A 17124-nucleotide genomic window follows, 5' to 3' on the forward strand; every position below is an offset into this window, starting at 1 on the left:
ATAATACTGTAAGTTGACAGATTTCACTGAAGCATGCCTGTGCTTTAAGCTTTTTTTTCATCTAATTTTTCGAGACAGGGTCTCTCTCTCTTATAGCCAGAACCCCCTGATCCTCCTGCCCCCCACCCCCCAGTGCAGGGATTATAGTTTGTGCTGACATACCCACTCCTTAAAGACCTTTAAAAGAAAAGAAAAGAAAAGAAAAGAAAAGAAAAGCAGACCCAGCCTGCTGATTCTTTATAGAACATTTGAAACTTACATTTTCTGTAGACTAGCCATATATGGTAGCATACTCCATTCGTCCTAGCACATGGGAGGCAGGCAGAGGAAAATGGATCTCTGAGTTTGAGGCCATCCTGGTCTGTAAGTCAAGTTCCAGGATAGCCATGGCTATACAGAGAAATTCTGTCTTGAAAAAAAAAATTGTTTTTTCTGTGACTGTAAGTAGAGTCCCCTTTACAATGATGAATTAACACCTAGGCTTGTAAGACAATGCTGCAAATTTGCATACATGTTGTTACAATTCTGTTAGGCTTAGTAACATCAAAACTGCTGCTCTCATATCAACCGCCTGTGCCTCGTGGTAAATGATTGGATTTCTAAAAAAGATTTAAAAGTTATGGACATTTCGAGGATCTAAGAAAGTGTTCTAAGGTATATATAAATAAAAGCTGTAAAGGTCTGAGGATATAAAGTTTAAGTAAGTTGTGAAGGTCTCAAAAAGGTTTTTTAAAGATGTGTAGATCCAAGTTATAAAGGTCTATGGAAGTGATTTAAGGTATATAAAAATGAGAAACATTTCAGATTTCTTCCCCTCTCTATGCTATTGTTATGGTAAGACATCAAAAGCTCAGAATTTTAACATTAGTCAAGAGAGTTCTGATAAGCTATTAATCTAGTCCCTGGTTAAGGATCGACTACATCATAATCACAAGCTCAAAATTTGAAATCTCCTTTGGTTATTTCTAAGTATAGATTTTAAAATGTTTCTCGTTGTGCTAAAAACCTCTCTAGAATTAAAGAACTCATACACTTCAGAGAATCGACCTGGATCTCTTTCTCACAGGTCAAAGGCACTCCAGATAAGCACCGCTGTCAGTCAACAACCTGTTTCCCCAGCTGCCTATTCCTGAGGGTGGGGTCGTTCCTCTACTTGGGACTCCCCTCCACTGTCTACCAGTACCACGGGGCTGACCAACTCCTAGACTTTACCTTCTTTCCCTAGTCTATTTGTCCCAGCAGGTATCAAGTTAACTGCCTACAAATGCAGGCCCCAGGTGTTACTTTGGAATTTGCATCTTAGACAGCCCCAAAGTAGCTAGCCCTAGGTGGTCCAGCTACACAGATTGCTAAGTGGCTTGTGCTTCCCAAGTCCCTGGTGGATCGGGAGAACCTGAGCATCCATCCACCAGAGCGCACCCTTACTCCGGGGCCTTGGTCAGCATTCCAGCTTTCCTGGGCCGCTGACAAAGCCCCAGTTTCAGCCTAGTAACTAAGAGACGACCCCTTTACTGACAACAAAAGCCTGGGATGCTAGGTCTTAAATCCTAGCGTAAAACTCAGCATCCCTCAGTCCGTACCAGTTACAAGGTCCTCTTAGTCGGTTTACTCTGCCCCCTACCCCGAACTCTCCAGTACAGGAACTGGGCTGAGTTGCCCTTCTACCAATAACCCAGCTATTTTGGCCCCTTGGTCACTGCTCCTGGTTTCCCTCTATCTCCCCCTTCTCACAGGGCGTGGCTCAGCTTCCTCTTCATTCTGGACCCTTCCACATACCTCTGGCTATGGGCTCCCTCACATCGCTAATCTCAATCTCTCTTTTTCGAGACTACCTAGTCTGTGTAGCTCTGGTTATTCCGAAACTGGACTTTTAGACTAGGCTCATAGAGATTCCCCAGCCTTTGCCTCTTGAGATCACTGGCTTAAAAAAATGTTAATCCGTACCTAGAAGCGGTCTTGTCCTCCTTTCCTTCCTTTCTTTTTATCATTCAAATTACTGTATTTGTGTATTTGTTGTGGGCAGAGCAAGTGCCAGGCTGTTACAAGCCCTGAGCATCTACCCCAAAACAACAAACAGCAAAACCCTTGTTAAGGTAAATCCAGTTGGACACATTAAACTGAATTAAAAATTGAATTTAAAATCTAAAAATTAAAAAATGTTAGAAACAGAGAATCCAGCTTATTAAAATGGGGGATGGAGAGTCTCTGCAAAAGAGGGGCAGCTGTGAGATTCGTGTTAGTTTCCTGTTACGGCATCTCCTAGTAAAAGCGCCGACTTTAAGTCTTCCGTTCTTTAAAACTTGTAGGAACGATAAATCCAAACTCCAAAGTCCTGTCGGAGCTGCTTCAGGTGCGGCTGTAATCACTTTCTCTGCAACCTTCGCTTGCCTGACTTGGGGCCTCCCAGCCCGGTGTGCTGAGCGTGCCGCGGAGTCTCGTGCCTTTGCCAGGTGTTGCCTCTTCGGTAGAGCCGAGCAACCGAGATGGTCACGTCTAGAGAGCCCTGGGGCGACGCCGCTCCGCAGAACCGGCTCCTAGAAGCGGCCTCGCCCAGTGCAATGCAATCTGGGTGGTTTTTCCAGATTCCCCGCCCAGTCCCAGCCCCCGCGACTCCAGGGGACAAGGAGGCAGGCTCGGAGACACCGGGGCTAGGGCGGGGCCAGGAGAGGCACCCGGGGACTCGGGAGCTGAGTGCGAGCCAGGCCTCCGCCTGCGATCCCGGACGCGGCTGCCACCTGCACCGCCGGCCCCCGTCTCCCGCCGCACCTCATCCTACCGAGAAACGCGCGCCGCGGGCCTCCGACTCCTCTCCCCACTCCCGGGAGTCAGCTCCCGCTGGGAAAGCGTGGTCTCTAGGTTGTCCTGACAAGGGTCCCCAGGAGAGTACCAATAGGTTCCTGCGGTTGCAAGGGTGTGGCCGCTTCTTTTCACTGCAAGGATATGCAAGGCCACACACCGGGCGTCAAACTAATAATATTTCAGACGGAATTCGGCTCCTAAGAATAGACGGGTTTGAAACCGAAAACTCGAGGGAACTCCACCGACGGCACTTTTCTAAAATGTCAACATAACCTATATAGCCCCTTGGTGGCTTGTGGCAGGGCTGTCTGGGGTGGTTGGTGGTGGCGGCGCAGGAGTCTATGGGCATAAGTTGGCCAAGTCACACGCTCCAAAAACAAAAGGCAGTATATTTAACGAAAAGTGCGTTTGGCCTGACTCTGAAAAATCTTTAGTGCGGGGCAGATGCACTTCTTTCACAGTTAACTGTGTCTACGTCCTAGAGGGTGTTCCGGTCTCGAATTAGCAGCCAGCACCACGAAGATGTAACAATTATAGTGATGGAGAAGGGGCTACAGGTCCTTCCTCCCGAGGTTCCCCAGCTGCTTCGAGGGCTGTGATTGCATCCCAGGACCTGCCTAGCCAGCCGAGCGTCGGGTTCTGCGGCTCGGGGGTGGGGGCGGAGGCTCGCCCCGAGGTGGAGAGAGCGAATGCCAGCCTCCCGCGCCGTGAGGGGCAGGGCCAGCAGGACACCCGCCTCCGGCTGTTTGCTCAGAAAGGTGTGCTGGGCTCAGGAGCGGCGTTTGCCCGGTTCCGCAATTGCCCGCACCAGCTTCCCGGGCAGCAGTAGACCGGTCCCTCCCACGCGCCGCGCCCTGGGCCTCACCTCTGGCCTTCTTCTACCTTTAGGCACCTTGGTCTTTCGCGCGACCCCTCAGCTTCTCCTCCACCCCCCTCACCCCCCACTCCACCCCCGGCCAAGCCAACCCTCCAAATCCCTCAACGCTGCGTCCTCGAGCAGAGACCCTTCTCGCCGTCGCGCCCCCCTCCCCCTGGTCTGGCCTTGGCTACCCTCCTGGTGACAAGTAGCTCTTCCCCGCCTCTCTCTTTCCCTCCCCTTCCCCCAGCCCTTGCTTCCCCATTCATCCAGCCTTTGTCTCCCGCCCTCTCCTCTCCCTCCCCCAGCCCCCCTCCCACCGCTGCCACGTCGTGGTTTGAAGGAGCCAATGGGCGGGCGCCGCCAGGTGTCTCTTACCTGCACCACGTGGGGGAGGGGGGGAAAAGGGGCGGGCAGGTAGAGCCACATCCCAAAACAGAAAAGCTTTCAGCCATTGCGCGCGCCTCCCGGGGGTGCAGCCCGGCTCCTGGGTTTTTTCTTAGACGCACCAGCAATTGGATACAAAAAGGGCAGGCCTGCTCTTCCCTCCTTCCACCCCCCTTCCTGCCCAGGGTGTGGAGCGCCGGCCAGGTGTGGGCTTGGGTGGCAGGTTACCGCCTTTTGCCCTGGCGGCCTCGAGGAGGGGGGTGGGCGCTTTCTTTTTCTCTTGGAAGAGGGTTTTAGCACAGGTTTTCTCGTTCTCACTTCCAACCCCACCTCGCCGCCTCCCGGCCCCCCTCCTCCCCCTCCCCACCTATCGTCATGACGGCGTCTCCGGATTACTTGGTGGTGCTTTTTGGGATCACTGCTGGGGCCACCGGAGCCAAGCTGGGTTCGGATGAGAAGGAGCTGATCCTGCTGTTATGGAAAGTCGTGGATTTGGCCAACAAGAAGGTACTTTACAATGTTCTGGTCCAAACGAGGAGTCGGGGCAACAACTTTATTGCAGAAAGTTGGAGAAAGGGTAGTCGGTTTCTTTTTCCTTTCCTTTCCTTTTCTTTCTTTTCTTCACTTTTCTTTAAGTGGTTGCACGTTTATGAAGCGGGGCCCCGAGGCCTAGAGAATCCATAGCAGAACCAAACCTGTTGGCCAACCACCTTGGAGCCGTTTAAGTCTTCCGAAACCTGGCTCAGGTAGAAAAAGGCCTCTCGCTGCCGAGCCGCGTTCTCTGCGGGTCGCAGAACGCCTATGCCAGGCTGGTGGTTCCCGGGGCGCTAGGGTCCCCTCCTCGGCCTGGGCGACTTGATCCGGGTAGGGTGGGGGTGGGGCGACCAGATCCCTGGGTGTCTAGGGAGCTTTGATTCTGCTGTTAGGTGCCTGTAGAGCTCGAGCCGTCCAGGAAAAGCCTGGGAGGAGGAAGGATTTTCAAATTGAAAAGGAGGGAAACCGACCCCTTATTTTCTACCCCTTATCCCCCGAGGTGGGACAGCTTCACGAAGTACTAGTTAGACCGGATCAGTTGGAACTGACAGAGGATTGTAAAGAAGAAACTAAAATAGACGCCGAAAACCTGTCTTCCGCGCCGCAGCTGGACCAAGCCCTCCGACAGGTGACAGTTTTGGCCAGGCCACGCCGCCCACCCCCATCCAGGTGGCCCCCATACTCGACCCGACCCAACCCTGCGGCTCCACGCCCTCGTGGGGCGGCCTCTGCTTGTTTCTGGGGTGGGGTGGCGAGGTTCCCAGCCTTGTGTGTGGGAGTCCGGCCGGGGGGCGGGGGAGGGCTGCGGTGCTTGACTTCCCGGCCCCCAAGGGTCTCGCGATTGAGATTGGCTCGAGCTTCTGATACCCCCTGAGTAGTTCTTTGGGCAGGAGAATCAGCCGCGCGAGGTTTACCTCACGGGCCGCCAGCGAAGTTTCAGTGCCAGCTCCAAGCTCATTCAGTCTCTGGGTCTGGGTGTGGAGCTCGCCTGGGGTTGGAGGCGCAGTGCTGTAGAGGGGTAGACCCTCAGTCATACCGCGCTAATGCTAGCTATGGCTGTAATTTGGTTTGCACCTGAGTGCCCGCCTGATTTTAGCCAATTTCCAAAAGCTTAGCTTCCTCATTACTTCTTTAGTGCCTTGATTGGGATCCCATGGAGTGGTTGCATGTACAGACCTGTGGGGCTGTTTGTTGGGTCATCTTGGAGCTGGCGGGATCCCCGGTTGAAATTGAGGTGACCTAAAAACTGACTGCTCTGGGTGCTGACGGTTGCTAGACTCCGGAATAGGGCGGGTCTCAACACCTGTGCGGCAAATGAGCTCTGCGTTCTCCCAGCCTCCGCCGCAGCACACCAGTTTCCAGTTAAAGGAATGATTTTAGAGTATTTTATTTCTAGAGTATTTTCTAAAGGTGATAACCAGCCGCCTTACAGAATTCTGCTTATTCATTACCCCGCCTGTTTATCGGATATGTATTCCTTAAACCTGAAACATTGAAAAAGTAATACTATAATATGACGTAATCTGAAAGCAATCTGTTAAAAGTGACCCAATTAGTCTCATCCTGAATTTCGGGGCTGCTGGGAAGTGACTTCAACTCCCGAACAAAAACTGCAGATTGGCTGGAAAGCTCCCTTGCCTGGGTGGGAGGAGGAGGCTCCTGGGGAAAGGGTATTGTGGTATTACCCTGGTGTCCTGCCTCAGTCTTCAGGAGGGGTTTTTCTTTGGTTATCTTCAAGTTGGGCCACTTTGGTGTGCTTGTAAATTCTGCTTTCGTTGCATCCCTCGTGTGTCTCTTGTTCTTGCAGTTTAACCAGTCAGTGAGCAATGAACTGAACATTGGGCTAGGGACTTCCTTCTGTCTCTGTACTGACGGGCAGCTTCACATCAGGCAGATCTTGCATCCCGAGGCTTCCAAGAAGGTAAGAGTGCTGGGTTCTGGAAAAGCAGGTGGATGCTCTCTGAGAAACAAACTAACTCAGTCTGTTCTGGCTTCTGGAAAGACAGGTGTATTTTCATTCAAATTACCCTGCTTTTAAAGAAGTCAAAGTAGGGAGTTAGTTGTGTAATAGTGCAGATTTTCCTTTTGGAAAAAATTAAAATGTTCTGAATCAAAAGGATGGTAACAGTTACAAAGTGTTAGTGAGCTTGATGTTGCTGTACTTCGAAGTGAGGAAACTGCAGATGTGTAGCTGAGTGCTGGAGCTTAAGGGTTAACATCACTATGTCTATTTTAGCACACTTCATGGAGATGTCTGGGAAAGGAGTAACTTACAGGTATCCTTTGGCGATTTAAAACATTTTCTTTGTTTCCAGCTCTACAGCCTCTATTTTCCAAAGCTAATAAAAGTTTGAATTTCTGTCATTTAAAGCAGAAAAGGCTGATATTTTACCGAATTGTGATAATTCCCTTAATGTGAAATGGCTTTATCCTTCAAAGAGTAAAAAACTTGTAAACATTTAAATATTTTTAAGACTGCTTAAGGAACAACGGCCGACATAAGTAGTAAAATGTTTTAGAACACTTCCCTTGGATTGCAAGTAAATGTTCAAAACCAAATTTTAAAATTCTTATTTACTTGTGTATATGAGTGAATTTTTTGAGATAAGGTCTCAATCTGGAGCCCAGGCTAGCTTCAAATTCATGGCATTCCTGCCTCATCTCTGTGCTGAGATTACAGGGGTGCACTGACACCTTGTTTCAGTTGGGGTCATCTTTACTAACATGTAGAAAAAAAATTATGCAATTTTTTCAGATCTCTTCTGGGAAGAATATTTCTGAAGGATAATGAAGAGCTTAGATAGCTCACCAGTGAAGCCAATTTGTGCTAATGTAGTTCCTATTAACAACTCCAATTAGTTGTGTCCTGCACTCCAGTAGGTAGGCACCAAGGTTGAAAAGATAGGCTATGTTCAGGGCACTGTGAAGCTCAGAAAGTTGGTAGAGAGAACAGACAGCATGGGCAGGTTGTTACTTCTGGCTTGTCTGCCTTCATCTCTAAAGTAAGGAAAGCTGGTAAGTTAGTTAAATATATAATCATTTGAAAAGTGTCTGTAGGAGGGTCGCCAGGTCCTCCACCTTGAAGGTCAATCATTGCTTTTAAAGGAATCTAGTAACCAGTTGATGTCATGGGGTGGTATACTGGTAACTGTGTCACAAAGTCAGAAGTACAAAGGAGGAGTCCCTACCAACCCCCAAGTCATAAAAGAAGGGCCAAGAATTAATTCCTTTGCAAAAGGGAAATAGTCCCAATTTTTTGAGGTGGCCTTATAGCCCAGGCTAGCTAATATCTAAGATGACCATTTACTCAAAAGCTCCCTGCTTCATTTTTTCTTTTTCTTTCTTTTTTTTAAGATTATATATTTGTGTGTGTGTGCATATATATATATATATATATATATATATATATATATATATATGAGGCACACCAGAAAGAGGGCATCAGATCCCATTACAGATGGTTGTAAGCCACCATGTGGTTGCTGGGATTTGAAGTTAGGACCTCTGGAAGAGCAGTCAGTGCTCTACCACTGAACCATCTCTCCAGCCCCTGCTTCATTTTGTTTCAGGTGCTGGGTTACTACTGGTTACTCTGTTCCCAGCAGTTTCTTATATTATTTTTTTTGGAAGGATAGCATTGCATTCCAGAAAATTTATAGAGAAAAATTAAGGTAGCTTCCTGATCCATTTCTATTAAGATAAATTAAATATAAAAAACTAGAAGAAATGGCATAATACAAATTATATATATTCATTTTACACACAAAATGATAAAACATGGAAGAAAAGCCTCACGGAGTTTTCCCTGACTTTAGCATATTATATATTCTCCAGGCTTATGTAGGGAAGCACTGCCTTTGCAAGCAGCATGTTTATACAAACCTGCTTAGTCTGCTGTTTCATTTAGTGTGATGTCAATATATTTATAAAATAAATGCTAAGTATTTTAAATGGGAATAGTGATTTAAACTAATGTTCTCCTACTGTGTGAATTATTGCTATAGATTGTCATGACCATAGGGCATTGTGGGTACTCGTGGTTTATGTAGTTCTTCAAATCTGTTACCAAGGTTTGATAATTCTGACTTCAGGTACAATTTGAGAAAATCATACTGAATAGAATCGGCTAAAGACTATGTTACTGTATGTTTGGCAAACATTCAGAACATGTACTTCCTGACTGGAAAGAGTGCTCAGCAGTTAGGAGCACTTGCTGCTCTTGAGAAGAACCTGGGTTTGGTCTCCAGTGCACCCCCATGGTGGCTGGCTCACAATCATACACTTGATTCTACATAATCTGAAATCTATGTAACTCCTGTTGCACAGGATCCAGTGCCTGCTTACAGTCCCTGGGCACCAAGCCTAACCAAGCTGTACATACATACATGAAGGAAAAATACATATAAAATTTTTAAAAATTAAAAAAACACAATTCCTTTTTTCTTTTTAAAACAGTAAATTGAATTTTCAAGTTAATGAACACAAACTATTTTGAAAAAAATTTTAAAACATCTAGGGCTAGAAATGGCTCAGCAGGTAAAGATGTTTGCGTGCAAGCTAGATGGACTTCAGTCTCGAGACCCACATGGTAGAAGAAAGACACTGACTTTCCCCTATGACCTCCACATTCATTCAGTGGCATGTGTGTGCTCCACCCACCAAGTATGTAAAAAAGGGGGTGGGGAACCTAAATTCGGTCTTGTCAAAAATTATTTTTAGCCAAGAATGGTGATGTTTGTCTGTAATACCAGTACTTAGGATGAGCCAGAATATAAGTTCAGAGCCAGTCTGGGGTCATGTTCTATAGTATTTCAAACAGAAACAGAAGCCAGGAATTACCTTTTGGGGCTGAGGATTTACATAGATAATAGATAATAGAGTATTTGATATCCTGGGTTCAACCCCCAGCCTGCATAAAACTAGGTGTGGGGGCACATTCAAGGGGAGTGCCCCGGGGTGAGAATCAGAAGTGTGGTGGCACATAACTTTAGTTCCAGCACTTAGGGGGCAGAGGCAGGTAGAGCCCTTAGTTTGAGGCCAGCTTGCTCGTGGGGCTATCTCAAAAAACCTTAAAAAACTCCAAGGCTTGTTCAGCCTATGTACAAGGAAACTTTAAGGAAAAAAAATACAAAACATGAACAAAAAATCCCAAACCAGTTTTTTTAGCACAGTGATCTTTACCAGCCAGACGTGGTGCTCAGAGCTGAGAATGCGAACTACTTCTCTTTGCTTTGACTTAAAGCTCCTTTTCTTCGTGGTCTATTCAGGAGCTGAACACCTAGAGGCTGCACAAGCTTGCAGGCTGTCTGCCACTGACTTACATTCTTTAGCGTGACTTTTGAGACAGTCTCTGTGTGTAAACTCCGGCTGGCTGTGGGCTCACAGCTCTCTAGTCTCTGCCTGCAGAGTTCTGTGCAGTCTCTCCCTTATCTGGTTGTTGGGATGCCTTCTTGTTTTAGAATTTTTATAACTGTCTCTGTCGCTAGTGTGCCACGTTGTGCCTGTTGAGATCAGGGGATAGCTTGTGGGGTCCATTTTCTCCTTCTGCTGTTATGTGGCTTCCAGGGATCAAACTCAAGTCATCAGACTGAAGCAGTGAGTGTTCTACCCACTGAGTTACCTTACCAGCTTGTGGGATTTTTTTTTTCTTTTTAAGATTTATATCTCTATTTTTAAAATATGTATTGGTGTTTTGCCCGTGTGGATTATGTGTGCCATGTGTATGCATGCCTGTGGAGACCAGAGGTAGGTATCAGACTCCCTGGGCCTGAAGTTACAAGTGATCATGAGCTATCGTGGGGATGCTTGGAACTGAACAAGTGCTTTTAAACACTGAGTTCTTTTTCTAACCTTACGATGCTTATCTTTAAAATACAATGTGAATTTTCAGATATAGCCAGAATAATGAGCAAAAAACCATATGGAACTATAATTTGGCACAAAACTAATCTTTTCCCAAAAAAAAAAAAAAAAACATAGGTACTACTACTGTTTTCTAATTTTATTATCAAATATACATATTACTGGGATTCAACATTAGTTAGAACTACAAAATCTTCCCATTTAATCTTAGTCTAGCAGGGCGTGGTGGCGCATGCCTTTAATTCCAGCACTTGGGAGGCAGAGGCGGATTTCTGAGTTCAAGGCTACCCTGGTCTACCAAGTGAGTTCCAGGACAGCCAGGGCTATACAGAGAAACCCTGTCTCGAAAAACCAAAATAAATAAATAAATAAATGCATAAATAATCTTAGTCTAAGTTTATCTCTGTAAAAACAGATACCTGAAAACACAGAATGTCTAAAATGATTATGGCCGGGAAAGGTCTGTGACAAAATGACTAAGAGCATGGTAGTCCTGATATGTAACAACTTCGGAGAGGGTTTGAGTGTGGGGAGGGGGAGGGCTCAGCAGTCAGCAGAGGGTGCAGATGGGTTCCCTACTCTCACGTCTGATAACCCACAGTTTCTGCAGCTCTTGATCAGAGGCTTTTGTGAGAACCCACACACACACCTGGTACAACTGCAGACAAATAGAAACATGCACAGAAAACAAGAAATGGCTTAATCAGAAGGCATAGTGACCATGTTAAAATGAGTTCTGTTAAAATGAGATGGCTTTTGTGAAACTGCTCTAGGATTTAAGGCAATATTGGTGGCCAAGGATTAAAAGTAAAGCCAGGCCACATTGAATTTAATATTTCTAACAACTGTGGTAAAATGTTAACTATATTCTACCCTAAGGCTCCTGGTTACTAGAGAAACGTGGACCAGACTCACCTAGTTAACAACCTCTGCCTTATCCTCCCTCAGAATGTGTTACTGCCTGAGTGCTTCTATTCCTTTTTCGATCTTCGGAAAGAATTCAAGAAGTGTTGCCCCGGCTCTCCTGACATCGACAAGCTGGATGTCGCAGCAATGACAGAGAGTATCCTTTCAGTTCACCTAAGAGTGCTTCGTGTCTCAGCCTTGCACTTTCCTTTCCTTTCTGTTTGTTTTTTAAGTTTTGGAGACAGAACTTGGTCTGGCCTGGAACTCAGGTAGTGGAAGGAGGCTGCCTTCAGACTTACAGGTATCCCTCTGCCTCAGGCCTACCCAGTGCTAGAATTAAAGGTGTTAGCCACAGGACCTGCCTCAAGAAAAATGCCTTGAAGTGTCAGTGTGTGGGTCAAAGTGTTCCTGCCAAATGTGACGTGTGCTGTGTGAGGAAGAAGTGACAATACTGCAGAGTAGTCCCTGACCAGCTGGGCTGGATCAGGTACCTGAGCCTACGGCTTTATGTATGTGAGGTGTTTCTGTTCCGATGATAAGTATTCGCGTATATCGTGTGTGTGTGTGTGTGTGTGTGTGTGTGTGTGTGTGTGTGTGTGTGTAGAAAGATGCACACATTTATTTGGTAGGTTAGATAAAATATGAACACTTCACTTGTCTACAGATCCCAGTGGAACTTGTGCCTGATTGTTTTGGTCTTAGGGTCTATTTTTGGTTCTTTACATTAGGTAAGATTTTTGTTTTGAAGTACTGGGTGCTCTTTTTTTTTTTTTCCTCGAGACAGTGTTTCTCTGTGTAGCCCTGGCTGTCCTGGAACTCACTCTGTAGACCAGGCTGGCCTCAAACTCAGAAATTCGCCTGGCTCTGGCTCTGCCTCCGCCTTCCAAGTGCTGGGATTAAAGGCGTGCGCCACCACGCCCGGCTCTGGGTGCTCTCTTAAACCTTACTTTTTTAAGTATATACCAACCTGATCTTGGGAATATGGTAAGATATTTGGGGGCATGGTAAAACAGGGACTGTGCCAGACATAGTGGTGACTGTCTCAAAAAATTGGGAGAGGAGAACCTGTTGTTTTGAACATATTTGCTTATAAAAGATAATATAGCTGGGCGTGGTGACGCACGCCTTTAATCCCAGCACTCGGGAGGCAGAGGCAGGCGGATTTCTGAGTTCGAGGCCAGCCTGGTCTACAAAGTGAGTGCCAGGACAGCCAGGGCTACACAGAGAAACCCTGTCTCGAAAAACCAAAAAAAAAAAAAAGATAATATTTTTAGTTTATTTTTACTGTTTAATTTTTTTCAAGACAAGGTCTCACTATATAGTTTTGGTTGTCCTGGCTAGAACTCACTATGTAGATCAAGCTGGCCTCAATCTCATAGATCCACCTGACTCTGCCTCCTAAGTGCTGAGATTGAAGGAGTGTGCCACTTGCTAGGAAAATAGTATAGTGGATGCTTCATATATTGTTAAATTGTCTTGATGCTTATAGAAGTCTTGTACCATGAAGGACCTATTGTCTTATATCTATGAAATGTCTTTAATGTACTAGTAAATAGTCATGTATTAGTATATCAGAAGGGAAGCTGGGTTAGATTTCTCCTTGAAAGCCACTTTAGGGGGTCATGGGCTGTGGAGTGATGGCTCAGTAGTTAAGAGCTCTTCTGTTCTCCGCATCCAGCATCTATAGGGGTTGGCTCTCAACCATCTGTAACACTGGGTTCAGGTGGTACTCTCATCGTATTGGTAAAGTGTCTGTTGCTATATGTGTGAGGTCCTCTATGTGAAGAAGGCATTTTTAGTTTTCTCAGATAGTTGGCAATGCAGAGAAATCCTTCCGTCGGTTTTCTTGGCCTCTGATGAGGCTGAGGTGAGGTGAGGTGAGGGCTGTGGTACTTGGGTTGCTTCCTTGCTCTCTGCTGCTTCCCAGCATGCTTTAGTAGCTGACCTCTGGGGAGGGATACCGAGACGGCTGGGGAGGGAGATTCGCCAGCACTTTGGCCTGCTGTCCCCGCTAACTCTACTTATGTAATCGTATGTTGGCAGCTCTTCTTCAAGTGCATGGTGATAAAAATCAGAAATAAGTAAATGGATAAACTGTGACTGCATCAGGATGGGCTTCCTCCTACATACATTAATTCTTGACATTGGAAGGAGAACTCATGGTGGTTTAGCAATGCATCTGATTAAAAACAGAGCTGGAGCCAGAGGTGCCAGGGGATCCTTGGTGGAGTGTAGCAAGCTTCAGGCTGGTCTGGGCTGATGGAACCCCTGCCTTTAAACAACAAACAAAAAATGGACTCTTAACTTTAAATGTTTTGATTAATGTTTTTCCCCCCTTTACTATTTTAGAAATGCTATTGACTCTTCTTAGCACAGGCTTTTACCTTTCATTCCTGCTGAAATAATCAATCTTTCTATTCAGAAAAATTGTTATTTCTGTGACCAGACTGCCTAACCTACCTTAGAGGTCAAAGGAAAGGTTCAGACTCTGAGTATCGGCCGTGTCCATCTGTCTGAGCATGTGTGAGCTGAAGAGCTGCGCTCTTTTAAACCACTTGTTAGTTCCTTGTTAATATGGAAATGGTTCTGAACTTTGGAAACATGAAGATAGGCATTAAATACACTTGATGGTTTCGTCCGATGATAGAGAGTGTGAGCGTGTCTGCCCGCTGGTAACAGAGTGTCCAGGTTGGCATACTTACTTTCTCACTGTTCACAAAGTTGCATTATTCTTAAATCTTTCTAGTTTTTCCAGTGAGTTTCATGTAGTCCAAGCTGACCTAGAACTTTCTGTGTCAGCAAGGGTGATCTCCTGCCCCTCCTGCCCCCACTTGTAAGTGCCAGCATTATAGGTGTGCACCTCCCTGCCCAGCCTGATTTTTGTTTTTCTGTTTTGTTTTTGTTTTTTTGTTTTTTTTTGAAATGCAAGTATAGAAGAGATGTAGATTTGTTTGGAACGCCAATGGCTGTGGTACTGTGTTAGGAGAATTTCTTCATTTTATATCTAATTAAAATGTAATTCCCAGTACTGTTTTTGTTTTGTTTTGAAATGGGGACTTGCTCTGTGGTATATAGGCTTGCTGGGAACTTGGCAATCCTACTTCGCCACCGCTTCCCTTTGGGTGTTAAGGTTATATGCACGAGCCGGGCGTGGTGGCGCATGCCTTTAATCCCAGCACTCTGGAGGCGGAGGTAGGCGGATTTCTGAGTTCAAGGCCAGCCTGGTCTACAAAGTGAGTTCCAGGACAGTCAGGGCTATGCAGAGAAACCCTGTCTCAAAAAAAAAAAGAAAAAAAAAAAGTTATATGCACGAGCCATCACACCCAGTCACAGATCTTTTTTTTTTTTTTTTTTTTTAAAGAATAATTTTAGATCAGAGCAAATTGAGCAGAAAGTTCTGATTGTCCATGAGATCCCCACCCCTGCCTTAGTTGGCTTTGCTGTATTACCCTCAGTTTACATTAGAGGCCATGGCACATGTACGATGATGTGTCCCCAGTCGCACCCCCTCCCGGGGTTGGGGGGGGGCTCATCAGAAAACACAGTATAGAGTGATTTCCTGCCCCTGTGCTTCTGACTTTCCCAGGAAGTCTTGTAATCAGGTGGTCAGAGTGAAATAGCAACAGTCTCTTCAGATTGGCTTTTAAAACCCAATCATACATGTCTAAGGTGCTTGGATTTATTTTCATGGTTTAAAAGTTCAGCTCCTTTCCCCTCCCTCCCTTCCTCCCTTCGTTTTGTTTTTGTTTTTCGAGACAGGGTTTCTCTGTGTAGCCCTGGTTGTCTTGGAACTCTAGTAGACCAGGCTGGCCTTTAGCTTACAGAGGTCTTTCTGCCTCCCAAGTGTGGAACTAATGGTGCCACCGCCTGGCTGTTCATCTCCTTTTGGTGTTGCACAGTATTACCTGGATAGAGCACAGGTCATTTACTCTCCTACTGAAGACTTGGTTGGTACCCACTTGTGACAGTTAAGAATAAAGTTGCTCTAAGTAAGTACCATTGTACATGACTGTGGGGAGAAATGCATTTTTAGTTCATTTGGGCTAAGTACTGAGAATTGTGAAGACTGGGTTGGATTTTACAGCTGCAATTGCTTTGTCTTCATGCACTTTTGTGTGTGACAGGTTTTCCTTTCTTTTCCCTTTTTTTGATTTTGGTAGAGAAAGTGACTTTGTAGAACTTGCGAGTGTGTGGTTTTTCAAGGTACTTATGGAAGATGGAAAAAATGAGAATTCTAGCATTTTCTGTGCAAATCTTTTATCACCCAGTGCCTCTGCCCCTGCCCCAGTCCCAGTGTTGGGGTTTTTATGGTGGAAAAGGAAGCTAAAGGTATTGATGAAGTTTCGTAACTAACTGGGTCTTGAGTGCCTGCCACTCTGTAGAGTGGGACCTCAGCTTGCCTGGCTTTGTGCTCCTAAGTGAAAGCTTTGTGGACTCGGCATGCTTCAGACAGGAGAACGGATGGCTGCTGTGAGGAACGGGGCTTAGGAACTGTGTGAGTGCTGCTCCGATTCGGTGCTTTCCCCACCACCATTTTTTGTGTCTGCTCTGAAACTATTTCTAGTCTTGGTTTAGGCTTCTAGAGTAATTCCAGCTGCAGGTGTGCTAGCCGTGTGTGAGTTACACAATGCTGCCTGGAAAGGCCTTATCTGTCAGGTGAACTGTGCATTGCAAGGCATGCTATCAGGCGACCTGGGGAGAGGATCATGGGGGTGGAGCTTGTCTGGTTTTGTTTCCTTTGTTTTTTAAAAGGAAATTATATCAGATTCCTTGAAGAAAAAAATAGCTATTTTCTATTGACATTTTGGTTACAGAGCTATTTGTATAAGTGATTTTTATTCATTTACTAAAATAAAATAGCTGCTTTTTTTAAATCCCTGAAATTGAATTATTTCCTTCTAACTTCTGAAGCTTTTTTGTTTTGTTTTGTTTTGTTTTGCTTTTTTTTGTTGTTTTTGACAAATGTTGTTTAAGACGTATATTAAGACATATACGTCTGTAGCCCTGGCTGTGGTGGAACTTGATAAGTAGAGCACACTGGCCTCAAACTCACAGAGATCCAGCTGCCTCTGCTCCACAGTGCGGGGAGTGAAGGTCCCTGCATCTTGTTACTCGTGAACTAATTATTCTCATTAGTGAAGATGGACAGTAATACATATTTACTTTTATTGTCAAACCTTTATTAAAGGACTTACTTTTGATAGTCTAATGTAACGAGCATGTGAAAGAAAGGACACTTAGGGCCAGGATAAGACTTAGTGATAGAGTATGCGAGGCCCTGATTTGAAAGCCTGGCATTCACATCCATACACAAGAAAATATCAAAACTCGGTTACCTGTTGCTTTAGTAGCCTCACAGAAGGACGTTCTGTGACGTTTAGTGCCGAAAGGATGTTGCCCCACTGTGCAACCAGAAAACTGAAGGGCAAGGTTTTTTGGGGGCAAGGGGTGGCAGCTAAAAACAGAGTTTTTCTGTTTAGCTCTGGCTGTCCTAGTACCTGTTTTGTAGACTAGGATGTCCTTGAACTCACAGATCCACCTGGCTCTGCCATCATGCCCAGCCCAACAACATAAAGGTGTTTCATAAGTGAGAGGCTCTGATCTATCAGGTACAAATGTCCTTATTTTGAGAAAGAATTTTCTTTTGTTGAGACAAGGACTTACTGTACGTTTGGCTAGCCTAGAATATAGAGCAGGCTGACCTGGAACTCACCGAGATCTGCTTGCATCTGTCTTCCCAGTGCTGGGGTTTGAGTCCGTGCACCGCCACATCTGGCAGA

At 45.7% G+C, this 17124-nt stretch overlaps 1 protein-coding gene across 6 annotated transcripts in view; it reads left to right on the forward strand.

The window, feature by feature from the left end:
- Window positions 1–4153: 4153 nt before the first annotated feature.
- The window catches only part of Esrp1 (epithelial splicing regulatory protein 1), a 56400-nt gene continuing 43429 nt past the window's right edge, over window positions 4154–17124 (forward strand). For 2 of the 6 annotated variants that reach the window (XM_021160315.3, XM_021160314.2), the window contains exons 1-4: window positions 4154–4549; window positions 5076–5204; window positions 6384–6497; window positions 11387–11501. In XM_021160315.3, the coding sequence (XP_021015974.1) occupies window positions 4418–4549; window positions 5076–5204; window positions 6384–6497; window positions 11387–11501 (490 nt within the window). In that variant the 5' untranslated portion in view covers window positions 4154–4417. The remainder of the gene's footprint in view (window positions 4550–5075; window positions 5205–6383; window positions 6498–11386; window positions 11502–17124) is intronic. The other 4 variants (XM_085839499.1, XM_021160316.2, XM_021160313.2 and 1 more) reach the window with 3 other exon arrangements.

This window comes from Mus caroli, unplaced genomic scaffold, assembly GCF_978045245.1.
Source record: "Mus caroli unplaced genomic scaffold, Mus_caroli_1 scaffold_6, whole genome shotgun sequence".
In the NCBI taxonomy this organism is placed as follows: Eukaryota; Metazoa; Chordata; class Mammalia; order Rodentia; family Muridae; genus Mus; species Mus caroli.